Here is a 27,588-nt window from a genome sequence, read left to right as displayed (position 1 = left end):
ACTCCTGCAGAGGTTGCAATTTTTTCGGCATAAATCCCCAATTAATCAAATTTCCATGTGAATATCCGCGGACTTCATTATCAAGAACAAATATCACAAGTAAACAAATAAATAAGAAACCTCGCAAAAATCATCGGCACATGGCGACGCAGCACTGCGCAGCGATGCAATCGTACAATTCGGAGCTGATGAAATGTTCGTTAATTTTGATTATCGTACGTAGTTTGAAAGAAAAGAAACACGTTAAATCCACGCAATAAAAATCACTTCTAAATTACTCGAAGGTGTGGAGGAATTGAAGGTGACTCGGAACAATATTCAATCACAAATCGAGGCTGAAGAGGAGGAAAAAAATAATCTGCAAAAGGAAGTTGAGAGAATGACCTATCGCATAGGACAGCTGAACGAGAGTTTGACAAAAAAGGCTGCCGCGAGGACTGACTACGATAGAACAATTCAGGAAACCGAATCTGCGTATACCAAGGTGCGAATTGCACAAATTTTACATTACTATAAGTGAGCTTTGTAACTCGGAAAGGGTACAACGAACGAATATTTTCGAGTTTTCATTTCCTTCATCGTTGCCCATCCATCGGTCAGCCAGGCCGATACAATCGCGTGTAGTTAGAATCCTTGCGTCTACGTTTTCTTCGGGGCTAGGACGAGTTTTACTTCCTGCGAGATGAAAGTTTGAGTCTCAAAACCTGTTTGATGTAGAAGGCTCACCTTGTATTGTAAGTAGGTGAGTATGTGCTGCGGTAATTAACGCTGCAAGTTGTCGTTCTCTCAAATTGGTAAAACAACGCATTTTTACGGAGAGTACCTTGGCGCTCTATGCCTTCCCTACATAGAAATTTTTTCCTCGTTGAAACGACCTGTCGAAAGAATTTATTTTCGACGGTAATTCATTAATCGTGTATTTTCACACGTCGTTAGTGTATTAATTAATTCATTTCTTTTTTCTAACAAACGTTCTCTAAGTAATTAGAAATTTCGAAAAGTTGTGAAACTTCAACAATTGCAATCCGAAGCCTTCGGATCTTGAAGCGATTTCGTACCTATCATACAACAGTTTACAGACTTCACTTGATCTTTCGTCCTGGAAAAAAAATGATTTGATACATTCTGTATACATATCGTTACAAAAAAAATAAAACATTATTTTTTTGGTTAAACTTCTGAGCGTAGTCTCGGAAATTTAATTAGGTCCAGTGTATAATTTTTCCGAAAGTGAACGATCGCACTGCATAGTAAAGTATTGAATTTCACTATAAACTGTATTCCAGATTTTAGAGAGCTCTCAGCTTCTGTTGAACATGGTCAAGAGAGAAGCCACTTGCCTTGATCAAACGCTCCACGCAGTTCAGGAAAGAGCGGGCTCATAGAGAATGTATACCGTTATAACACAAAGGAATAATCACGAGCTTAAATAAAACGGCGAAGATTTGGAGAGATTGAAAAACATGATAAAAGTGAGACATCGATCATCGTATGTTATTCGCGTGTGACGAATGTGCTGCAGAATTGTTAAGTGACGAAAAAAAAAACATGCAACTCACGTTTATACAAAAATCACATACATCACGTGAATCAAAACAAGATGCAAAACAATCGTAAAATATGAACGATCCTGCGAAAAATATTAACACGAGTAGACGAAAGGAGAAAATAAAATAGAAAATTGTTTACGTCTGTGGAAATAATGCAAATGATAAATATTTTATCAAAACAAAAGTGAAATCTGTATGATGTACACACGAAAGTTATGACTAATCTATTTGCGCGTCGTACATACATGCTTATACTTTTTCTGAGATCGTGATTTCGTCTCGGTTCGTTCGTCGCTCTGTCTCCATATTCAGCGTGCAGCCTACTTATCGCAGACAGCAATACAGTTATAGCCAGGCGTGAGATAATCGTACGAGCACAAAGGTTTGAGGAGGTCTTAAATTAGGTGTGCAGATGCGACGAAGCATCGATCTGCTAAGCCGGCGACATTAATAATTCCCGAAATTTGTCCCTAGATGACTAAACAACTCGTTGATTAATTATACAACGGATTATCCACGAATAATTGAAATATTCTATCCGGTATCTGCATTTGTATACGTCTTCACCTGTTCGCAGTGATATCTACTACATCATGCATAGATGCAGTGTTAATTGAAGTTACGACAGTCGGATGGTGTACGTGAATAAATTGCGCTTGCTGCGTGAAAAAAACAAGCGGTATAATAAACGAGCAGACGTTAATTATCACACTTATTTAAAAAAAACCGAGTCCAACTCCGCACTTTGTACTCGCTTAGTCAAGACGCTAAATTCGGTTGAGGATTAATCTTAAGGATTGATTGCGAGGGTCTTGTAAGGTAATTGCAGGTGCGATAGTTTGAACGAACGTTGGAGTTTTTAATTTTTAATTTTAATTTTTTTTTTTTCCACACAACTCGGGCCATAATTTCTCAACATTTCGGAACAATCGTAAAACAACGATCAACGCCTTTTTTCCACAAATAGTACTATAGCAGTGTAGTGTATTTATATAGAAACGTTATTTTTATAAATGAAAATGACGGAACGATACATTGCTTCATTTATTACTCATACACATGCGGATGAGGAAATAAGTGTGACTGTATAAATTAATTGCGTACAATTTGCAGAATGACCGTGAACCGAAGATACATATATATATACATAAATTATTTTTTGTACGTGAGTGTCTAACTCGACACGTGAGAAGCGTTACTGTTGTAATTATTTATATCTGTAGACGTCGTAAAACTAATAAGCGTGAAAAGCGTCGAAATAGTCACGGGATTACCGCAAGTAGATAAAAATTCTGTCTATGATAGTTTGTTGGTACGGTGATGAGGAATTGCACAGTGTTGGAGAACCACAGAGAATCAGTCTTGACTCTTGGGTCATTCAACTGTCGCAGGTGTAATCATGAATGTCCTCGATATTCATCGTGCAAAGCCGCCACACTCACCTGCGTCTTGTTCTAGTTCTGCACTTTGAAAGCTTGAACCTCGCCTGCAGCCGTGCAGCGTACTTCTCTTACACCTTGTCAGTTGAATCTCGAGCAACGCTGACAAATTTTACGTCGAAATTATAAGATTCGACGTGATAATGAGAAACTTGGCCGAAACAAATTCGGTCCACTTTCTACAACCTTTATTTTATTTTTGCCTCTCTCCGCCAGTCAATCGCTGCTTTTAAGTAGAACGGAAGATGAATGAATACGAAGGGCAACGGGATTTTATTGTAACACGCCCTTTTTACTTTCGCCCAATTTTCATTTCGTTTTTCTTTTTCTTATTTCGTTTGGGTCATGTAAAACAGTCTCTAACGCGCGCTGTATACCTATAATATACAAAGTGCATTCCTAACGACTGCATGGCCCGTCGTCTTCTAAAATTTATTGCGTATGCGGTCGTTAGGAATTCACTCTGTACACATCATGTGGTTGAAAAAACTTGTTTGTAAGTACTTATCGCAAACTATAGTGTACCTGCGACTCAATATACATCGTATAATTTAGAATTTTTTAATCGCCGTATCGTAAACAAATTTTTTATATCGTTTAATACAGCAAGATCCTGTCATGCTGGGATTTCCTGTTCTCAGTTCAAGCTCATCGAATGTCCGTATAACAAATACTGCTATGTATAAAACGACCGGCACGGTTCAATAAATTATCATACTTTTCACGTAACTTTTTCATTCCGAAAAATTTCAAGTCATTGTGTCAATAAATGATTATACAAATCGGTTCGAGATCAATACAATCTTAAATTATGTAACTAAACCGTAATGCTGTATCATCGGCATTCGTGTGTTTCGCGTATACGTTTAATGTTGTTAAACGTAAATTACGTAGAAAATTTTTTATATCCTTGCGTTAATTGCTTTCGGGGATTTCACGGAGTTCAACGTATGACTTTCAGGATTTTTTTTCTCCGATCCGAGACCTCCGTTCGTCGTATTAAAATTGATTGTTTATACGGTCTGTAAAGCTAATCGTAAGCCACGAACTCGCCAAACGAAAACTGCTGATGCGATTCCCGCTCAATTGATTCGTGTGTAAATCATTTATTCTTCTCTATCGTTTTAAAATATGCCTTGGAAAAATTATCTTCTAATACCGATGAACACCCGGTTCACTCGCCGCAAGCCTGCAGAGCTACCTTTCACATCTTGTAACACATTCTTTGCGTACAATTAAGACGAGGGGATAGACCGTTAATGTTATTACCGTACTGACTACCAAGGCACTTGCTCGTTTTCCAATTTTTTTTTTTCTTCTTTATCTTCTACTTTTACCATTCTTTCATTTTTCTCTCATACTTATCGGTCAGTGGGTCGCGTGAATTGTTAATGTACCACCTGTATACATACTCACTGCAATATGTGATCAGTAATGAACGGTATTATAGCGTGTTTCATATATTGCACGCGCGCATTTGTCACAGACTTATAGCGGAGAGGTTGACCTGGCTAAATAGAAACGGTCAGAAATTCGGTACAGACGCATGAGACGGAAATTAAATTCACATCACAAGAAAGTACGGAAGAAAAGGAACGAACGTATAACTTGAAAATTTACGAACACTCGATTCTTTCTCTATGTACATCACGTACGTCAAGATGTAAAATATGCAACGACTGAATTCGTTATATTTTGAGGAAAAATATGTTTAAAAGCAATGAAAACTGCTGCGGGGAATTTATTACATGGACATACGTGCCTGCAGGTGCATTTTGAATACGGCATGACTGCATCAGATTGCAGCTGCTGCGGTTGTAGATATTTTCTTTCGGTGATTAAGCAACCAATTAAATCGTGACAATGGGGGTACGTGCCTGGCGTACGTGTGAATTTCACATATACATACGTATATCCTTGGTCCATTTTTAAGGCAACCTTAATCCCACGTATGGTCTGGCAAAGTCGCGTTATAACAGCTTATTTGTATAGGTATGCGAACACGCAATTGACGGACTTGAAGACATAGCTCCCATGCAGGGTACAACCGAAGAGGAGAATTATCCATTGCTATCCCACTTTTAAGGAAATTAAAAATTACCACAACACGATTATCATTCTACCGACGGTTTCCGAAATTGCACAACCGCCATGCCTCCGTAAATAAACGTAATGACGACGAACAATGAAGAGAGGAAAGCGATGCTAATAACTAAATCTAATGCGGTTAATCTGCGGTAAGCGTGTAACAAGCTGAAAGACTCGATTTGAATGGTAAAGTGGATCGGGTTTCTTTTGCAACTACGTGCGCGTTAAAGGAAGAACTTCTGCACGCTGGTAACAGCTTGTATTATATAATAATCGTCAATATTGTTCGCTGCTCAATTATTTGCACTATTTTGTTATAAAACGGTGAAAATCTTATCGTATTATAGGAATAAATTTTTTACACATACTCATTGCACGTTATCTATCGCGTATCCTTTCCCTTTCGCATAACAGTGTTTATAAAGAATCAGAAGAAAAGTAGCCCACTTTTTCATCGATATTTGTTAGCGATCACGGTCGACCGTTTCGGTCTACTTAAGATCACTGTTTAGATCGATGTGCGTTGATTTCTTGCAGTTTACAGTCACATACTTGGCAATTGTGATGAATAATTTTGTAAATAATCGTACGGGATAATTTTATCATACGTAGAAAAGTAAATGCTGCTGAATTAATTAACTGCAGAAAAACAGAACTGGGATACAATAATATGACGCAAAACTTATTCGGAGAATAAAAAAGCGAGTTCCATGCTCTGTAGATTTCCTTCGTTGTAAATGGATCGGGAATACCGTGTGGTTTGTTCGAAATAAGAACTTTCGTATTTTTGTGTTCCTGGATTTGCAGCAAAAAAAAAAGAACGATGTACGTGCACGGAAAACAATTTCGCACAGGTATGCAAACTGGCGAATAAATATTCAAATCGCCATTTTTAAGGTCACGTATAACGATATCGTAATCAAGTTTGAGAAAAAGTAAAATGTTCTCTCAGGTTGATCTTCATTGACGGTAGTTTCAATATTTTTAAACCTGAATAATATCTTAATCATTCAAGATATCTATAATGAATAAATATCATCAGCTCGGTCATTTATCGGAAGACCCGTTAAAAGCATTAATTAAATTCTTTATTCCCATCTCAATTTTACAACGTTTCAGTAGCGTTCACTGCAAGCCTTTGCCTTCGTTACTGGCTTCGTGACCATGCATTTATTTACAACGTTTATAAAGGTGAATATCATTACTGAGATTCGCCATTATAAAAATCTGGTTGAATCTACTCATATTTATACCCACGCGGAGGTTCGTAATGAATTTTAGTTCGTTAGTGATCAGGTATATTCATAAATCGTACATATTTGATTACGTATGTGAATAGGATGTAAGTTACGTGTAGTTTATATAAGTACAAAAAAGAAAATCCGAAATAACATACAAGTTTAAACTATTTTTGTCCGTGTATTTTGTTTTAGATTATTTATACATATGTATAGTAGTTGCAGAGAATGACTAGTCATTCGCACACAAGGTGATGCGAACGAGTCGTTTTTATAGGCGAGGATTAGGCGACAAAATAAAAAATTTTACAAAAACGTTTCGATAATCAATTCTAGAGAGGAAGGAAGGGAGAAAGAGAGAGAGAGAGAGAGAGAGAGAGAGGAAAGAAAATAATTATTATAATTATGATGATGATGATGATTCTTGCGTGCATGAAGGAGAGAATTTTATAATCATATACAATTTGACAACTCGTCGTTAGGTTGGGAAAATCGTTCTAGTTTCTAATCTTTTACAATACATCGTACGCGTATATTATCTCAAAGATACACGCTGTTCGCAGTATACGACGGAATTTTTTTTTTTTTCGCTGTTTTTACAAGTCATCTTGTTTGCATATAATGGCCTTTCGATTTGAATTTCCAGTAAGAAAATGTAGTAAAACAGGTGATAATGAGACACCTATATTGCGAATTAATTATACGACGCTTGCAGATCGGTATATTCAATGAACGTCGTGCGAAGAAATACGCACACAAGTATAATTATATCGTGCACGAAATGCCGGCGGATAAACCGGCAATTATGTTTTTCACCCGTCTACGAATAATAAGCATTTAGGTTTATACGTACATAAGTATATCCTTTTTATAATATATGCATAGATACTTCGCTGGGCGCGTTAACTAGGCGACAGTGACGTCCGGCATCGCTGATGACTTTTATCGTGGCATTAAAACATGGCTCTACGGATTGCGAAAGGAAAAAACTATATAAACGCTCTCAACGTGTCAAGGCAGACCTAATGCTAAATACCAAGTTATACACGTACTTCCACTCAGTCTTCTTCTTCTCTCTCCCTCTCTCCCTCTCTCCGATTAACGATTTTCGAAATATTTCGAATACGACTTAAACGAAAATTCGTCACAACTCATTTTCAGCAATGCGATGCTGATCAATCCAAGACGTTAAATTATTGCCCACCTAACAATGAGGGGAAAGAGTAAAGAATATATTTCATCCATGACAAGATGTGATTTCATTGACGATTTTTGTAGTAACGTTAAAAATACTAAGCAGCTAAAATTAGATGTTCAATTGATAGCTGCTGATATTACAACGCTCCATTGAAAATGCGCCGTGATTTTATTACCCACAGTCGAAACTAATATCGCAGCAGGGTCTGGCTGATATTATACTGGATGTATTTGCAAGCCCTCGATTAATTTATATTAAAATGCTGCGGCTGCACTGTGTTCAAACGCAATGGCCACTCACACGGATTCAAATTTAATCTGGAAAATATGTATTTATAATAAGGAAAAATGAATGAGTCAAGGTATTGAAACGAAGTCGATATTTTTTGTAAACACATCCGCTGACGTGACGTTAAAGATACAGTTACGAAATCAGATTAAATTTAATTTCAGATCGACTCATTTTTTATTACCATATAATACTCGGCTTCCTTGAAACTATATTTTTGTTCATTTTGCACATCAAGTTTTTCGCCCAAATATATCTGTCCTCGTTAAGTTATCCTTACGTGATTGTTAGGAAATTAAATAAAAGTAAATAATTACAGCTATTAAAAACCAGCGTTTTGTGTGTAATTACATACGTTCTAACGACCACGAGTACAAGGATTTAGTGCAGATTTTACAACCAGGATATACTCAGCTATGTAATTCAATAACTTACAAAAAAAATCATTTAAAAAAATTATATTCACGGTAAAGGTTGTCTAACATTAGATTTCAGGTAGTTAAATTTGACTAATGACTTATACCTGAAAGGCAAAATTGTCGGAGCTGTGTCGGCAGGCATACGAATTTATATACGTCGAATAAAATGTCGGATTTATTATAGATACGTTCACGGCGCCGGATAACGCGTGTAATGTAATCATAACATAACAGATGAGCTTATTTTTATCGGTATCGCACCAACGATACTATATTTTCAAACCGATATACAATCGTAATGTAATGCTTTGTAATTTGGGAATCCATCATCAAGATGTTATGCAGTAATACCTTTGCCAAGGGTAATGAATCAACGGAATGTGAAAATATTCATGCATACGGATTTGCTTTCTTAGACACATTAAACTGAGCAGATCTATTGACTTACCTACTTACGAAACAGTATTTTTTTGTTTCCAAGGGTAAATCGAAATGAAATATAAGTGATATTGCCGCAGTGTGTGTGCGATGTTGTGATAAATCTTAACATATCGTTCTGTGTATTTGAATATCAATACACAAGTTCAAAGTTGATGACAAGATTTAAATAATAATCAACGAATTCATTTTCTGCATAATTACGATGCAATTTATAATTGCGGGTTAACTCTGCACCGAAATAACATTTTTTTCAACCGTTCAAAAAAGTTCATGTTTGGTTAACCGCATGTCTTATTCATTTTATATAATTACCAATTTGTTTGAGTCGTGTATTCAGTGATTTCCCTTTTACAGAAGGCAAAGGTCAACTGTGCAATCAACTTAAAGTAGATACAAAATATCTAAATTGGTTAACCTTCCAGCTAACTTCTTTTCGGTCCGAAACAAAATGCGAGTCCAATTATATACGAATTACGTGACAATGAGTGGCGATGCAGCAGACGTGGGAAAACCGGATGCATTGTCACATGATTCGCATAGAATTAAAGTCGCATTATGTTTCGGACCGAAAACAAGTTACGGGATGTATGCATTTTACCAGGTTGCTCATTTTTCAACTATTTTTTTTCAAGGTGCTACTCGGAAAATTTGTGAAAAATTTTGTGAAAAAAAAAATTACCTCAAAACCTGGAGGAGGCAGGAAAATATTTAGAGGTCGTAGCCAATTATTGAAATAGTTTTCATCTATTTTTATGCGTACGGACTTATTATATATATTAGTTTGTGTTTTTCGTACCGTAGTCCAATTAATCATTATTCATAAAAATCAGTAGTGAAAACGAAATAGAGACATTAAGGTGATGCGATACTCCTCTTTCGGATAAATGACGAGAAGAGCCAACTACGGAATTGTTAGACTCATTTTGCTGTTGATTGCTGAATTATTAATCCGACCATGGTACGAAAAAAAATAGTACATGTACAAGTCCGTAAGGTATAAACATAAAAACTGATAAATAATATTTCAACACTCGGTAGCGACGTATAAATATTTTCCTGCCTTCTCCAGGTTTGACGGCAATTTTCTTCCACTATTTATCACAAATTTTTCGAGCAGCACCTTAAAAAGAAAAAGTTCAAAAATCAGCCAACCCAATGTACATACATCAATTGTATGCTGTCCATATTTAATTATTCACCTTCTAACGCTTGAAATTACGTATTATCCAAGTTATACCGCAGCCTGCACGATTGTCGTTAACAGCTTGATCGTTGCGTGCATGGAAGCAGGACATGCGTGATCTTAGGGTCAAATAAAAGACCCTGTTACGTGTCATATATGTCTACGTAATTTCTGGTAAAGAAGCTCGGCGGCACGTGAGAGGCAGCGGGTAGGTGAGCATTGCTCGCAGAAATGGGCTCCAGATGTGGTTACAAGGTAAGGATTGGGAGGGAGGCTTCGTCAAAGTCTTGCCTCGCCGATTCTGAGGTACATGGATGGAATCAGTTCTGTATAGTCCGTACCGAGAACTTGTACGAGCAAGAGGCTGCGGCAGCAACAACATCGCCATACCCTTCTAGTTTGAAAGTTTTTTATCGTTGAGGATGACTAGCGTGAAAATGTGAAACGATGTGATTGATTCAGATGTGCGAATAACTATTCTATCATTTTTAACGAATTTTTTGTTAATTGTCGATAGTTTATTTTGATGGTAAATTTATTTTTTCCCCTCGATATATTTATAGCTTGTAAATCAAGTATATTGTTATATACGTTAGGTCAATTTTGATTCCTCAAGCATAATCAAATTACCTGTCGCTACTTATAGTAGGAAGCGACTGATTGTACTTCAGTTTTCAAAATGCTGCGATCTATAGACTCTCGGGAAATTTAAATCTAACCTCTTTCCAGTTCAAATTATTCCCTGCTTTCCATGCTCTCGGTTATTATACGTACATACGTATGGTGTATATGAGGTGTATTCTTTCTACTTTACGATCACTGATCAAACTGACCACGGTCGAGCAGTTCGAGTTTTTGAACCGCATGTACATGCTGTTAGAAAAAGTAGCTAGTGATCATAATCTTTACTTTTATCAGTAATCGCGAAACTTAAGAAATATTTCCCCTTTCAATAAGAAAATGAAAGTCTGCGGGCGATGAGCGGTATTATTATTGTTATAAATCGTTTTGGTCGTGTCAAAAGACGTGATTTAACATCAGTTATAAAATGTGATCGGTAAAGTTGAATTTTCATTCTTTCGTTTACTTGCATTCCAGCCATCCCGTATATCGGTTCTCTTGCAATCAAAGTGGATGGGGAATAGTGAATGTCATTCAAATTCAGTCACTGCCAATCAGAGTTGTAACTTATACTCCTTGAGGAATAAAATGAAAGTTGCTGTAATAAGTATATAGCAATAACTTTGCAAAATCAGTGGTGAATTAATGCACGTATATGCAAATGTATACGCAGTGAGTTGAATTATATTTAAAACCTGTTTCATCGTAAACCATAAATCAGGACAACAGCATGTCGGATTCAATTTCGAAAAGTCCACCAACACACGGCACAATGAACGGTACCGCACCGGCAATTATTCCAAATTTGGTTTCAAACAAGGATAAGGTGAGTGCAAAAAAGACCACATCTCTTTAAGACTATGCTCGAACGATTGATCCTTTCAATATAATTCTCCGGTTATTGGAAGCTTCGATTTTCAAATATCCCTGTCTCTTCTACTTCTTCTTCTTTAAGCGCTCAACTTTTTTCTCTGACCGTCTTCGTGTTTATTCGTACATCAATGACGTAACGTGAGTTTTTGAATTCGCGAAATTAGCGCGTCGGGAAGAAGTGAATTCCAATGAACCAGATTTGAAAATAAATAACCAACTGTGCGCTCTTGAATAAAATATATTCTCCGGAAGTTTGACGGGGAAATTTCACTTCTTCTTTTTATACAACTTTCGATTTTCACGCGAACGCGTTCTGTTCTAATAATTCACACCGACGCTACGAGCCCGCCAGAAAAAGTTTCGATTTTATCCTAGAGAGAGCAGCACACGCAGAGTTATTGATCGAAAACATTTGAGCAGCCGGTTTTCCAGTCTTGCAAATCGCGTGGTTGATGACAATAGCGATGCGCTGCATTTCCGTATTTACAAACACACTGGCCTTGATACATAAACTTGAGCGTTAATCGAGAGTCGCGTGGTTTTCATCCGCTTGTCGGAAATTCGGATCTGACAGAACTGACAATGAGAAAGCGATCGAGTGAGAAAGCCGAGAGGTAAAAAGTTGAAAAATAGTAACAATCACGAGGCCTGTAATATCTAGAGATACGTCTATTTTTATATCGCCTCTAAATTAGCCGCGTTGCTTCACGCAACGATCATTGGCAAAATCCGAAAGTGACTCCGTGGAGATTGGACATTTGATTATTATAACAAGACCCAACCGTGTTGCTAAAACGAAACTTCCTCAAACTATGCGTTGGTCGTCCGATTTACCGTTTTTTTAACGCACGTCGCCCACAGTTTTTTTTTAACAAGGTAAGTCGTAGCAATTATTTTACAAAAACTTACCTCTGCTGTATACGTAGAAGAATGATGACTACAGATAGCTTTCCAAATTTCTCAAAGGATCAAACGCTCGCAAATTTTGATATTTTTTAATAAGCTGAGCTCATAGAAAGTTGTATACATTTATATTTATATTATTGCCAATTATTTTAACTTTCAAATACACTAATCTGAAATGTCTCGATCCGTTATTTATATTCTGACAACGAAAACTGACAGCGAAAGTCTCTAAAATTGTTTTTCAATCTTGTTCATGATTTCAAACGGCGTGTCACACGGCTACGGCCAACTAGCTATTATTGAATATACTTGTTTGCAATTTACGTCATTACACCTTCAAATTTACGACGCAAAGAGTTTACCAACAATAAAGTTTTCGGCGCATCATTTTATTTCCCATTCCAAGAATAAAACTTGGGATGATAATTTAAGACATTATATTATGTAGTTAATTGAATTGTTGGGCGTGTGATCGGTGATAAAAATTTTGTGAAATGATGTACCTACATGTAGTTTTAAGTTGTGAACGCGATTAATAACAAATATTATTTATTACATTACATATTAGTAATGATTATTGTACGTGTCTATGTATAACATGAGAGATGGGCTATGAAATCTAAAAACCCGATTGAAGTATCCCGCGCATTTCTCTACAAATGAACAGATATATGTATACGTATGCGAATTACAAGTAATAACTGCAATTAAATATATGTATATATTAAATTTTCGCAAGAGTTTTTTTCTACTTTATTTTGTTAATAAAAAAAATTGCAAGTGGTGAAATGGTTCCGAATAATTTGAAAAAATTTTCAAAAATTCGACGTGACATAATATGAAAGTATTTCAGCGACCGTCCATAGTAAAATGACTACCGCTTCTAATTTTTTAAACGTGTTCTTTTTTCTGATAAAGCTCGAAAACAGTAAGAAGGAAAAATTAACCCGCTCTGGCTCTAAGTTTAAAAACTTTGATATCCGTCACGCAATTTTTCATATTTTTAAATTGTGCCGATCAGTAAAATCGTTTTAAAAGGTTTTAGAAAATTCAAATCGAGTCAAAGAAGTCTTTCAAAAAAAACTAGTTCCTCTCAAAGTGAGAACAATCACATAAAAAATCGCGAACTATATATATATATACAGCTGTTTACAGTTGCACAAGTAGCAACGGGATGTAACCGAATATCATCTAGGAAGATAATTAAAAGCGTTAAATAAGAATAACGAGGCGAGAGGGAATTAATGAGTAGTTAAAAAGGAAAAGAAAATTGATGCACAAGACTCGTTGCTAGCCTGAGTTGCGAGGACGTGCAGGTTCCAATTTACACATTCGCATATTTGTGGAAACTTTTATTTCCAAAAAGTAGGAGCATCAAAATCGTTGAGCATAAAGTACACCGAATTGTCTGACACGGCAATGACGCGGCGGTTTCAAATTTCTCCAGCAGAATTAACCCATTTTCAAGGCGTCACTCTCTTCCTTGTATAGTGAGCAGTCGGTGCTCTCAGCTGTCTTTAGTAATACACCCATTAAACTCGTCAAAATTCGACAAATCTAATGGTTTTGCGGTTTTAAACAATCACTAAATTAAAACTCATTTTTCGTACCTATAACATGTTATATCATTCGTCGAGGTTGATGGTTTTTCCAAAACGCTTACGAATACCTTTTGTAATTGTTACACCACACATGGGAATTCTGTCTAATCATTAAAATGATTAGATTGTCGTCACGCAACAATAATTTCCAATAGCTCATCTCGTGCTTTATTTAAAATGCCCCGATTTCTCAAATCTGAACTCATTCTTTTTACTACAGTTTGCAACATATGTAATATCATATTATATACACGCATCGCTGTGGGAGAAGAAACCGCGAAAGTTTTGTACGTCAAATCTGAACAGCGGAACGGTAGACATTGTGTAGGTACGTAAACGTGGAGTACAGATAAGGATACTTGATTTACCTGTGTTATTTTTGTTATGATTCTTTCACCTACTTTTCACGCTTTCCACGTCTGAATATGCACGGTGCTGTATTAACTATGCAAGTATATGTAGGAACGTATCGCATCATACGCATGAAACTGCACAACATGATGGATAGCAGGCGGCGACGTGAAAGCACGCTTTTCTTACCACGCGGTTTTTTTTCTTTATTATTATTATTATTATTATTATTATTATTATTATTGTTGTTGTTGTTATTATTATTATGCCATACATCGTTCAGAATCGGAATGAATATTCACAGTATACAAGGCTTCAGGCTAATTCATAATTTTGTGACTGGAATAGCGAATGTGAACTGATTAAATATATACAAAAGTTTAACGGATAATTTGAGTATACTATACTGATGAAAATTCGGCGTATAACGGAGATTAAAAAAAAGTTAGATTCTGTTTAAGGCATTGCTGTTGCTCTGGCTTATCTAATTCGTGATTTTTTTGTGTCTATGGGTAGCTGATATTACAGCCTCCCGCTGATATCCAACTTCCTCGAATATTCGTACGATGTGTTGTTCACATTTTTGGCGCCTGCTGTGAGTTTGATGATAATTGGTATCATTAACATTATGATTACTTAATGATTTAAAACTTTTGCTAACTTCTTAGTTTTTGCCTGCAAACCCGCTTAATTACCGGAGACAAATTTACGTGCATCTGTCGTATCGGTGCTCAAATATTCAAGTCTAGATATGTAACAGATATAAATTTACGTTCGACGAATTCTTGAGCTCGAATCGTTGCGCCAGACTCAACCTTTTTAAATTCCTAAGCGACATTCTTACAGATTTATTGAACTGCAAGTATAATCCCATTGTTTCAAATCGTCTCGTGATTATATTCATGTACGCATTGCAATAATTAATGTATTACTGTTAGTCGGTGTAAGCACAGATTGTTTCTTTTTTTTTTTTTGTTTTCCTCTGCTATCAAATTAGGTCAGTCAACAGAAGTTCACGCTATATCCGCATTGGCTCGTTTGTTCTTCGTCGTATTTTTCAGGCCGCTTTTTTTACGAGGATTCCCGTCTTCTGTTTATCCGACGAGTTTTCATAATCATCGACAAAAAATAAATGCACATCGAGATTGATTTATGGCCAGATCTAAATCCGGCAATGAGTCAAAGCTCCATATCAGCCTTAATTGCGTGTTCCAATTTATCGTAACAAATAACGATTAATATGAAATTTTATTACCTATTTTGACGTATAATTACCGGAGTCAAACTTGTGGAATCAAAAACGAATACTGAAGCATTGAAAGCCACGGAATACCTCATTCATGAGCCAAAGTAAAATTATACCAGCTGAATAACAAGAAATTGAGAAGCGATGATACGATGCGATAAGGTATATCTCTATTCATATCATTCCGATTTGACTCACATATTTGTGGCAGCTTCGTTTTAAGTTCAAAGACGTAAGCAGTCGCATGTTCGTAAGAAAAAACGAAACAGATCATGCTTTTCGTTATCGTTGATAACTGACGTGACTCCTAAATGAAAACATGTTAAGCCCAATGAATAAAAAAGATATAAAATAACACGTATACAGGTTCAACATCCTCTTGTGACAGTTATTGATATGCTCAGCGATTAATCAAATGAGTTGCTCACATAATGGAAAGTATGAAAAACAAGTTTTTCCTTCCGGCATCCAATAATTTACAACCATTAGAATGTCGCCTCTTTCGTACGATCGATCAAGATTTGAAAAAACCTGTTTGCCCTGTCGGTAAAATGGCAAAAGAAGCAACTATTCACAGATTCTAATCGATATATAGCAAGAGTCATTGTATTTTAATTGTCGCGTCGTAAAAGGAAATTCTTAAACTTAATCGGAAAAGCTGCATTCTTTATTCAATGTAGCCTCGCTTTCAGGGAACGTCGAACCTCCTTCATTGTCCTATTCACTAGGTACTTATTTGATATAATAAATGAAAGGTAAATTAATATTTTTACCCGAAATTGAAAAATATTTTCAATGAAACCATAAGTTATGAAAAGGATTTCCGCTATTAAGACAACACGCTGAAATTTCCGAAATTTCTTTTTCAAATGCACCGTTCTAAAAATCTACAAAAAAATTGATTAATCGAGTAATTTTTACCAATTCAGTCAAGTCGTGTTCGATTATTTTATTGAACTCGATTAATCGATTCATTGATTATTTTTAGCTTACGATTAGCGGCCATCGTTATTTACAGATAATACCTAGAATTGCACTAGCTAAAGACTTTTTCGGTTCAACCATACACAGGCTCTGACAATAGCCGAACGTTTCACTCAGTCGGTAAAGCCTGACTACACGCGCCCTCCAATCCCGTTTCCAGTCTTCCAGTCTCGTCTCTGATCTACAAGAAATCAGTGATTCTAGTCGGTCAGATTTCCGAACCGACGCGACGTCGTCGGGACGGGAAAAGTATGAGCACGGACGAGCGTAGAAATGAGTGAAAAAAACAAAGGAAAAACGAAACAAAAACACACAGCGGGTAAAGAAGGCAGCGAAGTTACAGATATTTTCGACATGTGCGCAGGACGTGGAACGCGGCGAGATCGAGGATCCGTCGGGACGGGGAGCCGAGGCCAACGAAGGTGGCGGGATAATCCCCCCTCCAGGGGCGCCCGACTCACGTGTCCGCGAGTTGGGGGGCCGACGGAGCACAGTTGTGCGTCTGCTGGGTCGCCTGGCGCTAGCCACGATGATAGCAGCGATCCTGATCGTGCTCTCGGCAGCGGTATGGATGTTCATGGGGCCGATGTTCCTGCTTCAGCTCTTCCTCGTCGCCGTTGTCGCCTACTTCGCGTCCGGAGGAAGGCTCAGGTGGTTCTACGTCGCCGTAAGAACACTGCCGAGGGATATCACGTGAGTTGTTGTTGTTGTTGTTCTTATTTTTCGTCACTAGAAGTAATTCGTTGTTGTTGGTGCCAGGTATGTCTGGTCACGGACTCAAGGAGGCGTTTTCGGTCTCTGTAAGATTTAGAAAATTATATTGTTCACTTAACGCCACTGTTTGTTAACCTTCGTTTCGCAATCATTAGCGGCGGTCGCTTACTCCGGATCAAAAACACGCTAGACTGCTTTCTCTCTCTTTCTCTCTCTTTCTCGAGAGAGGGAGAGAGTTAAATTGTAACGGTTCAGATGCGTTAACTCTTGGTTGATAAAACAATCATTCTTACTTGCTGTGGTGATCGGTACAACGGAAGCAAGCGTCATGTAAACTAACTCGTTATCTTTCTATATATTCGTTCCTTAGACATACTTCCTATTGTCAGAGGCTTGCCGGATGCTTCATAGCGGTAGTTTCTTTCGACGACATAAGAACACTGTCTGCCGGGATGCGGGTTAAGGAAACTGCGCGTCCCTTGCACGCAAAGAGGACAGTAAATAAAGATGAATCGATGTCGGGATCTTCTTGGATTCGATATTATGCTCCAGATTTTTTTACTCGATATATTTTTGCAGAATTATAGAAGGTGACGATCGTCTGACCAAAGTAACGATCGGTCGCCTAATGCAATAACAAAAATGCATAGACATTTGTAACGCAGATCACGCTGATCTGAGCTGTAATAAGTGCCGATAAATATTCAATGAATGCGTACCTCGGGCCCTTTGACCTCGTGACACGACCCTGAACATCCGGTGTATGATATACAGGGCGGGAGATTTCAATCGTCGATTCATTTTGGCCGCTTCTTTGTCGGGGGATTTCTTAGGAAGTGTGAAAGAGTGAGAAAAAGCTTGAAATGGATGTGAGAGAATATTACCGATCTTCCAATTCACCGTTATGTTGATTACTTTTATTTACTATGGTTATGTGTAAGATCGGCGTGCAGTGGTCCGAAAGGTCGAGCTTAAACAGGTTGGACCAGGCTGTTGCTGTACGTGTGCACTGTCCTAGAATTGAGAGAAATCGCTTTCGAGTATCACTAAGAGAAATTCCACTTCGTTGTTTATTTTTCGGTTCTTCTTATTTGTTTGTTTGTCGTAGCGGTGACATTTGCGTTAACGCTATTGCCTTCCTTTCGACGTTTCGTGTTTTTCTTGAATTTTTTAGTACAATCTGATACGTTGTTTTGAAATAATCTTTAAACATATTGCCAATCTTTACGTGGTGGATGCTTCAAATTGCGAATACCAAATTGTTAAAGAAAAACTTGAAAATACGCAAATTAATCTAGCCAGTTATACCGGTTTTAACATGATCACAAAAGGCCATGCAAGGAAATCGCGGTTAGCTTGCGCCATAAAGCGAGCCTCGAAATGATACAACGGTTGAAACGAGCGAAGACGGATAGCGTAATAATATAAATATCCGTATGGTGACATCCCTTCGCGCTTTTTTATTCATTTTTTTTTCCACAAGGCTGAAGTTTGTCACGTTATTGTAATGATGCATCTTTAGAAAAACTCGTTATTTTGCATCTTTAGACGACATTCGGAAATTCGAGAAACCGTTGATAAACCGTGAACAGACTCAGATCTTGTCAATTCAACTTCTTCAGTTATTCTATAGGTGCAAAATAGTAATTTTTGCTTCAACATTTCGATGCGGTACATTAATATCTTCAGGCTCGCCTTTTTTCGTTATGCTCTTGGAATATAAGTATATAGGTATATATATATTACAAAGAGATATACCGTGATGTTTTTTTTGAGTTTCACAGCTGGATTTAGTGAAATTGTATATCATGACGAGTAACTGTAACACAGCTGCGTTAATTGTCCAGACTGTAAAATCGTTTTACGCTTTTGAACGAGGGAAAGGTTTATCAAATCAGGCGCCAGTTTTTGTAACTTCCGTTATCTGCCAATAATGCGTGTTATGATCATCGTTTTTACTATTATTTACTACACAATATGTAGATCCCTGTTGCGTAATTACAACCGCACGGGGTTCACTCGCAATCCTTTTTAATTGGGTGCATAATGTTCGAGTGTAAAGCTCCTTATAACTTGTTTCAACGACTACCTTAGAATATCAACAAGCCGAGATTATATTATTATCTTGTTTGAAACATGGATAGGAGAGATTGCCGATGCGTGTCGATTTGATCTGTATAACGGCATCAAAACGCGTTTCTTGATATAGTACATTTATACCGTGTTTAACTAGGCTGCAATATATAGGTGTATACGTGTAAAATTTGTTTGTATTGCATGTAACGTGAGTAGCATATTTTATGACCGGCAAGTTACCGGTCAAACGTATAACGAGCACGGATTATTATATTATTATAGGTGTGTGTAATTATTAGACCACTCATGCGAGAATTAATTACGGTTAATGACTATTCGGATTTGATATAAAATACTCCACGATTGTTATGGAAAATATCGGTGGCAAGAACGAATCATGGTTCGGACTTTACGAAACTCATTTTAACCACGAAACCCATTTGATTTTTGAAAATCACTTTTCGTGGAATACGATTAGAAAATACGGCTGTATTGGAGCTTCTTTTCCGTTTGCAATTGAATTCAGATTAAGGATGAACTTGGAACTCTTATGCTTACGACAACTTGCGAACCATACGGTTGCTGAATAACGCTCATTTGCATTAATTTCTATGTAAGTGTTTTTTAGAAAATAAGTTTAATCTTCGTCATTGCCTTATCTTATTAGTAGTCTTATTATCATACACGTGTCTTTTGTTATATTTTCTACAGGATATTCTTAACGCTTGTGTAATTTGTAACTTATTCAAACGGCCAGTTTTCATCTGATCATTAAATCAAACAGGAAGTGTTACATTGAGGAAAAATTGTTTTTCGTTTTTCTTATGCCCTCTTATTATTACAACATTTTTTTACCCACATGCGAACAACCAAGCGATGTTGAAAAGTTTTGTGCCGCGGTTTAACAATGCAGCGTCGGTTAACGCGTGACCTCAGTTATCACCTTGAATTTTTAACGGCTTGATTTTGTATCCGATGATGACTCGGCACGGTTCAGCTGTATACCTGCATATGTAATATATTATGTACATGTATAGCACTACATGATCAAAGCACCGAATAATTAACGTCAATAACCTGAAGTCGTGTCAATCCAGGTAAAGTACTTGATGCGAAGTTATCGCATGTAAGTTCGATTTTCGTTTTGAGATCTAAAGCTATTAATGCTGGTTTTTTAAATATCATACGCAAAAAAGTAGGATTCCGACGACTTTTTTTTTTATCGCAACGAGTAAATACACTTATAGATACCTCATAAAAAAGAACACACAACGTGTTTAAAATTCTTCTCTCGCTAAGAGAATGCTGGATTTTTGCTTACCTTGGCCACTTCTGTACACGGCAATTTAGGATGAAACTTTATTCAATATATGTATTCCTGCATGTAATGAATTTTTATAGTTAATTATTTCATTCGAAAATGATTTAAAATACAAAAAGTTAATCCTATTTCTGTAATTTTTTGATTGAACAGGGCAGTTTTGAGATACATAACTTTACTGTGGTCAATCCGATCACACGAGAAGAAGAATCGATGCGTCGCAGATATCTTCGCGCAATACGTGACGAAACATCCGAACAAAACTTGCTTCATTTACGAAGATCAAGAATGGACCTTCCAGCAGGTATATTATTTGCGCTTCATCGCCTTTAGTGTATAAAAATGTAAAGATTATAACGAGAACAGAGATTCTTACATTTCTTCTCTGTAAATTGCCGAGTTACCGCTAATACGCATTTGCCATTATTTGCAGATTGAGGATTTCAGTAATAAAGTAGCGACGGTGTTCAAGACGCATGGATATCACAAAGGAGACGCCGTTGCTCTGTTTTTGGAAAATCGGCCGGAGTTCGTTGGAATTTGGCTAGGGTTGAGCAAACTCGGTGTTATAGTACCGTTGATAAATACTAATCTCCGAAAAGCATCGCTTCTCCACAGCATCAACGTTGCCAATTGCCAAGCGATAATATACGGCGCTGATTTAGGCGACGGTAAGTTGCTTTGACTCTTGTAATTATAGACCGAGAGAAATGGAGGAGAATAACATGAAAAATGATTACTCATTCCTCCGTACTTTATGATGTATATGCGAAATTAAATTATGGTTTTTCTCCCCCCAGCCGTTAAAGATATATCTTCGTCTATAAACGCGAAGACAGCGTTATACAGATTTTCGGAAACGACAAATTCACCTTCTAATGGACTGAAGGAAAAAGATCTTACCGCTATTCTCGTTGATGCCCCGACCACACCGCCTGTAATCAAAGACAAGGGCGGATACAGTGATAAACTCCTTTATATTTACACTAGCGGTACAACCGGCCTGCCAAAAGCTGCCGTGATCACAAACTCCAGGTAAGATGAGCAATTTCCTCTTTTTTTTTTCACTATATTCCTGACGTGGGAGTAAAAAAACTCGTTACAATTGAACATTGTATTCATTATATACAATACAATTACACTGAATAATTGAGTAATAAGGAAAATTGACAAAAAAAATATATAAAGATTTGAAACTATAATTTCCGTTCTGAATTCAACAATAACGGCTAAATGTTCGAAAAGCGTATTCGTCAACCAATTACATTCACAAATTAGGAACTTTAATTAATGTAAATGCATTTATATTTTTCAACGCCACATCGCGATCTGGTCAATTCTTCTTAAAAACTTTTTCTCTCTTTTTTATATTCGTTCATTCGTTTATTCGTTCATTCATTCATTCATTCATTTGACAAGTTTTACGTAATTGAATTTACAGCGGTTACATACGTTGTATTTTATGCATGACTTTCGAAGTGATGAAAAGTATATTTAATTAATTACACGTATCATTTCGTCAAACGAACTTTCAAAGTCGTCATGTACACTGTATATATAATAATGCTCTTTGCGGGACATAAACTATTCGATGTTTTTTTTTCTTCTTTTCAATAACAGTTTAAATGCCATAAATTTATCAAAAAATCTTTTTTATTATTTCTCAGCATTATGATACGTGCGTATAGCTTATCTCACTATTTTCGTCAAATCGCGGCTAATCACAACCGGATATTCGACTCAGGTTGGAGCAGTAAAAGCGGTAACAAATTTCACGAAAAATTAAAGACCAAATCGTGGATTATGTAAAATATCTATGTGTTAAGTACTTTGTACTTTGGCTTGAAATTTAACCCATTGCCTTTATCATTGAAGAACATGACATTTTTACATCATTTGATGAAAAGAATTTTGCAAAGGACCCTGCAGAATCCTTATGATAATTGGCTTTTGATCGAATTGCCTGAAATTTTAGTACTAGGTAGTATATACCCTCTCGATCAAAAGTTTTCCACGGGCACAAGTCCCAAAGATCAGTAGTTTCCAAAATACAGGCCTTGAGAAGGGGGCGCGCAGATTTTTTGCTATCTTTGAATTACACGATTATGACGAGTTACAAAGCTTCAAGGGGACTTGAAATCAAACAAATCACTTAAAAAACCGCACGGTCGATTCTCAAACATAGGCAGAAAGCTGCGGTTGATTTCATCCATGAAATCGTTGGTATACTATAAGGAAGTGCAACGTCAGATTTCGCTTGAACAAGACCTTCCGATTCATGCAGCAATCAACTTGTCTTGTCTTTCACGCGTGTGCGGAGTCTCTGCGAATTGACTGTGCAGTTTTTGAGTGATATATTTCATTTCAAGTCCCCTTGAAGCTTTGTAATTCATCAAAATCGGCTAATCCAGAGATACTAAAAAATCTGCGCCCCCCCCTTCCGAAGCTTGTATCTTGGAAACCATTGATGTTTGACACTTGTGCCCGTGAGAACTTTTGATTGGGAGGGTATGTACTACAACATATGAAAATTTCAGCCAATTCGACCGAGAGTCAATTCCCATAAGGGTTCTGCGGAGTCCTTTATTTGGTTACCAGAAAAATCGTCGCAAGTGTTGTAATAATAAAATGACGTTGCCGGAAAAGAGACAAGCGTGAAATTTTCTCTCGCCAATTATCTTAACGATTTTCTGGTTACAGGTACTTATTCATCGCTAGCGGTATCCACTATGTCGCAGGTTTTCGAAACAGTGATAGATTTTACACTCCACTACCATTGTACCACACGGCTGGCGGTATCATGTCGATAGGTCAAGCTTTACTACACGGTTCAACGGTTGTGATTAGGAAAAAGTTTTCGGCCAGCTCGTATTTTACCGATTGTGCTAAATACCAGTGTACTGTAAGTTGAAAAACAAGTTGTGTATTATATATTCTTATATTTGTTCCAACATGTTTTATTTTTATTCTCTTTGTGGTTATCGTTATTATTACTACTATCATATTATTTTCGAGATATCACAGGTCGTTAAATTTTCCCTATGTTAATCACATTCGTCCTTGTACCATATTCTATTTATTGCAGTGAACGAAAACAGGTTGAAACACCCATCATTTATCATATTGAAAATACTTTTAAAATATCGATCCTTCTGCAAAACAAATTCTTCGTCATGCGACGTAATTTACGATTGGTGCGACTACTGAACTCGTTTTAGCTGGCGGTGATGTAATATTTATAAATTTTTCTCATTTCAGATAGCTCAATATATTGGGGAAATGTGTCGCTATGTACTGGCAGTACCGCCAAAACCAGAAGACAAGCAACACAATGTTCGAATGATTTTTGGTAATGGGCTGAGGCCGCAAATTTGGAGTGATTTCGTTAATCGTTTCAAAATAGCAAAAGTTGCCGAATTTTACGGAGCTACCGAAGGAAATGCTAACATTGGTAGGCAAATTGTCGTACAAGAAATTTAATGCAATAGAGCGAACATAAGCATAATTATTTACTTTCCACAGTAAACATCGACAACACCGTTGGAGCTATCGGTTTCGTCTCAAGAATCATTCCAGCAGTGTATCCGATTTCTATAATTAAGGTAGATGCAAATGGAGAGCCAATCAGGAATTCTAAGGGACTTTGTATGACCTGCGAGCCAAGTAATTACGTTTCTTCAATCGTATATAATAATAATTCTTGATTCTAAAATTGTGTATGTTGAAAGCTGAACAAATTTGTTGCTAATTAGCAAAAACTGCTCTAACTTGTCGAGTTCGTTTTCAGATGAACCTGGCGTTTTCATCGGTAAAATCATGCCGAATAATCCAACAAGAGCATTCCTGGGTTACGTCGACTCTAAGGCATCCAAAAGCAAAATCGTTCATGATGTCTTCGCCAAGGGTGATTCTGCCTTCATTTCTGGTGAGCAAAGCAAACACTAACCTGTAACGATTATCAAATGTCTCATGAGTGAATAATAAACAAGAAAAGTACTAAATTTCCAGAATATTCGATAACTGAAATAAAAACATCATTCCCATACGATATTTACAAATTAAGATATTCAAATTTTTTTAATTCAGTTGAACCACTTTTCGATCTATAACATGTCAAAAGAACAAAACAAAAGCAAAAAAACTAATGTATATAATTTAGGTTTAGAGCATTTCTTGATAACGAGCCCAAAACTATGTGTGAAATGCAGCATTAATTTCATATTATAGGTGACATCTTGGTAGCCGATGAGTTGGGATACCTGTTCTTTAAAGATCGCACCGGTGATACATACAGATGGAAAGGTGAAAATGTATCGACATCAGAAGTCGAGGCGATTGTCAGCAACCTTGCTAATTACAAGGATTGCGTCGTTTACGGTGTTGAGGTGATAAAGAGCATTAATTCATAGTTTAAAAGTAAAAATTTAAAGCATGAATTCCAAACCGATTCATAGCCCTAATTTGAAGTCATATCTCCAAGATAGTTGAGAAGAACCCACGAAATTATCAAAGGATACTAATAGATACGGTAACTAATGATTCAATATTTCTATAGATTCAAGGAGCTGAAGGAAGGGCTGGAATGGCAGCTATTTACGACCCAGATGACACACTAAACCTAGAGCAGCTAGTGTTGGGGATGAAAGAGCAACTGCCAACATATGCTAGACCTCAATTCATCAGAGCTTTGAGAAAGATTGATATGACTGGTAAGTTTTCATCATAGATATTGTACGTAAAATTTTTAAGAAAACGAATACCAGACAAAGCGAAATAAAAGTACACTGTCTATTGGGCCTGGAAATTCTGACAGACTGAAATCGGCCTGAAGTCCTTCAACGGCTACCAGAGCCGGGAAATAATCTATGTTTTGGAATATGAAATTTAATACGAAACTGCACTCCCTTATTTTCGCTCCACTTCTTTCTTAGGTACATTCAAAATAAAGAAGAAAGATCTGCAGAACGAAGGTTACGATCCAACTAAGATTCAGGACAAATTATATTACTTGGATCCAAAGTCTGGCTACAACGTTTTAACACCTGAAGCGTTTGAACAGATACAACAAGGCAAGATTCGTTTGTAAATAGAAAAACGTTGGCATAAATCAATTGTCTAGGAGCAGTAAGAATGCTATTTTATTTGAACCGCGTGAGAAGCCGACGTGCAATATAAACACGGGTAAAAATAAAAAAACAACTTTCAAGTACCCTAACTAAAATATGAGAAGAATGTGTTGTAAAAGATGAAAGGGAAAAAAGTGATAATGATTTGAAGCCTCGGTGATCTGATTTAAGGCAGTCGACAATTTTTTTTTTTCACTGCCGGAAGTGTAGCATAATACCTATACGGATTTGTCACATGTGTTTAAACGCGCATAATTTTTTCCTCATATTTATTTATTTTTTATCCCCATGTGTGTTGTTTTTACCTACATACCTGATTCATTTTTTTTCAATTGGATAAAGCTATGATAATAATATAGCCTGATTGAATAAATAATTAAATGTAATAATTGATTAACTAAAACGGTGAAATACTCTATACGGCGGTAAACGTCAGGGTTGTGATTTGTAACCGGTTATTTTTTTACGGATATTACATGTAACGCACAATGAAGAATTCCGAATTGCATTGTTGTTGACATATGAATGATTGAGGTAACTCAAAACGCAATGTATTGCTACGACTGACTTGAACGGTGTCAATGTAAATGAAAGATTGATGAAAAAAAAATATATACATATAAGGAAAAAAATGACAACATTCAATCTTAATAAAGTGAAATTGTATAGATTTACCGAATGTAAAGTATCGATGCAACATCTACAGAATTCTTGTATTACTTGTTAATACGGCTCTGGATGACCCGGCTGCATCGATTTAGAACTTAACTATACGCTCGCGCTTCAATCATACAATAACAAATTTCGTGTACACGAGGTTTGTAAAGACGGAAACTTGACCTTACAAATAGATCATGTGTACCATGCTCTGAAGTCATAATCTGTATAGAGATGAATTTTGTTTTATATTATAATTCTATAGCCCGAGATATAACGCAACTCTAGCTTACGACTAAAGAATAAAGGAGACATCACCGTTATCATCCCAACCATTTCATGAGGTGTATGTTTTTATAATATTGCCACTAAAATTTAGCAAAGATTGTTACTTGTTATTTTTTTAGAATAAAAAAATGTTCATTATTTTCTAAATCGGGAGTACCTCGCTCAACATCATTAACAATTCCTGGACTCATACTTTTCTAACATTATATATCACAAAGAAAAAAAAATGTCCGAAACAAAGAGATGATTCAAATTTCCCGGTAAGTTGAAAATCCGCACGTTGATTTCACTGCTACCAACGTTTCTGACGTGACTCCTAAATTCTGCCCCTCAGCATGGTTAATTTTTTTTATGGGAAATTCCCACGACTCTTAAATCCAGACACTAAAAGAAAGGGTGAAAAAACGAGCAGTCTCATACTACAAAAGGCGAGCAGTTGCCATCGCTTTCAATCGGCTTGAAATCGCGAATTGTGGAAACTGTTCGAAAATTTGAATCGCTAGTCGCGTCCGTTGAGAGAACGGAATGTGATTGAATGTTGCAGTTGAGACAAAGGCAAGCGAGCCGGGCAAGCAGCGGTACGCTTCCGGAATTTCTTTCTGCAGCTGGTTCGTTCCGGTTCGTTCATCACTGCCCGTGGCAGTTCGCTAATTTATATCGACCGTGTTTGTATCGTACTTCACCCGAAAACGGACCCACGTGTTACCTTCAAAATACAGTAACGCAGTCGCATGATATCACACATGTAACGCACGCGGAACGTAAAGCAGTTTACTAGCGCGGCAAAGTAAATGTAGATAGAGCCAAATAAATCCGGTAGAACGTACCGAGTTCATGAATCACAGTATAGCCGCGTATCACGGCATTTCCTTCAAAAAAAAAATGACGAGCATAGATACAAACAAATTGTCTAGACAGTAACAGCTGAGCAGTGAGTGAATACGAGATATTCACACCCGACACTTTTACCGCATAACGCA

At 36.9% G+C, this 27,588-nt stretch overlaps 2 protein-coding genes and 1 long non-coding RNA gene across 5 annotated transcripts in view; 2 read left to right on the top strand and 1 right to left on the bottom strand.

The window, feature by feature from the left end:
• Positions 1–75: 75 nt before the first annotated feature.
• LOC124297640 (Sjoegren syndrome nuclear autoantigen 1 homolog) lies at positions 76–1,465 on the top strand. Its single transcript, XM_046748877.1, has 3 exons — positions 76–195; positions 285–484; positions 1,287–1,465. Exons 1-3 carry the CDS (start codon positions 141–143, stop codon positions 1,383–1,385), a joined length of 354 nt encoding a protein of 117 aa, XP_046604833.1. The 5' UTR covers positions 76–140; the 3' UTR covers positions 1,386–1,465.
• Positions 1,466–10,165: 8,700 nt separating this feature from the next.
• LOC124298447 (long-chain fatty acid transport protein 4-like) lies at positions 10,166–26,755 on the top strand. Of its 3 annotated transcripts, XR_006906809.1 has the most exons (14): positions 10,166–10,373; positions 10,943–11,291; positions 16,791–17,119; positions 20,691–20,841; positions 20,971–21,208; positions 21,338–21,572; positions 23,238–23,439; positions 23,796–23,988; positions 24,060–24,200; positions 24,325–24,462; positions 24,765–24,922; positions 25,093–25,246; positions 25,469–25,739; positions 25,770–26,755. XR_006906809.1 is itself a non-coding variant. In XM_046750476.1 (13 exons), the coding sequence occupies exons 2-13, from the start codon at positions 11,196–11,198 to the stop codon at positions 25,621–25,623; spliced, it is 2,190 nt and encodes a 729-aa protein (XP_046606432.1). In that variant the 5' UTR covers positions 10,166–10,373; positions 10,943–11,195; the 3' UTR covers positions 25,624–26,755. The 3 variants fall into 3 exon arrangements, 2 of the variants coding, with proteins under 2 accessions (XP_046606432.1, XP_046606433.1); XM_046750476.1 differs by having other exon boundaries at positions 25,469–26,755; XM_046750477.1 differs by lacking the exons at positions 10,166–10,373; positions 10,943–11,291 and adding an exon at positions 12,200–12,214 and having other exon boundaries at positions 25,469–26,755.
• Positions 23,898–27,588, bottom strand: part of LOC124298458 (uncharacterized) — a 4,753-nt gene continuing 1,062 nt past the window's right edge. Inside the window, exon 2 of the long non-coding RNA XR_006906813.1 lies at positions 23,898–24,483. This is a non-coding gene — a long non-coding RNA (uncharacterized LOC124298458). The remainder of the gene's footprint in view (positions 24,484–27,588) is intronic.

This window comes from Neodiprion virginianus, chromosome 2 (assembly GCF_021901495.1).
Source record: "Neodiprion virginianus isolate iyNeoVirg1 chromosome 2, iyNeoVirg1.1, whole genome shotgun sequence".
Classification (NCBI taxonomy): domain Eukaryota; kingdom Metazoa; phylum Arthropoda; class Insecta; order Hymenoptera; family Diprionidae; genus Neodiprion; species Neodiprion virginianus.
The sequence above is the reverse complement of the archived record's forward strand: the minus strand, read 5'-3'. Positions and strand labels throughout refer to the sequence as shown.

Excerpts from the sequence above, each read along its gene's own strand:
- LOC124297640 (XM_046748877.1), top strand. The coding sequence starts at position 141 with ATGGCGACGCAGCACTGCGCAGCGATGCAATCGTACAATTCGGAGCTG. Across the intron at positions 196-284 it reads CAATTCGGAGCTGATGAAAT|GTGTGGAGGAATTGAAGGTG; the intron begins GTTCGTTAATTT and ends AATTACTCGAAG. Across the intron at positions 485-1,286 it reads CCGAATCTGCGTATACCAAG|ATTTTAGAGAGCTCTCAGCT; the intron begins GTGCGAATTGCA and ends ACTGTATTCCAG.
- LOC124298447 (XM_046750476.1), top strand. The coding sequence starts at position 11,196 with ATGTCGGATTCAATTTCGAAAAGTCCACCAACACACGGCACAATGAAC. Across the intron at positions 21,573-23,237 it reads GCCGTGATCACAAACTCCAG|GTACTTATTCATCGCTAGCG; the intron begins GTAAGATGAGCA and ends TTCTGGTTACAG. Across the intron at positions 23,440-23,795 it reads GTGCTAAATACCAGTGTACT|ATAGCTCAATATATTGGGGA; the intron begins GTAAGTTGAAAA and ends TTCTCATTTCAG.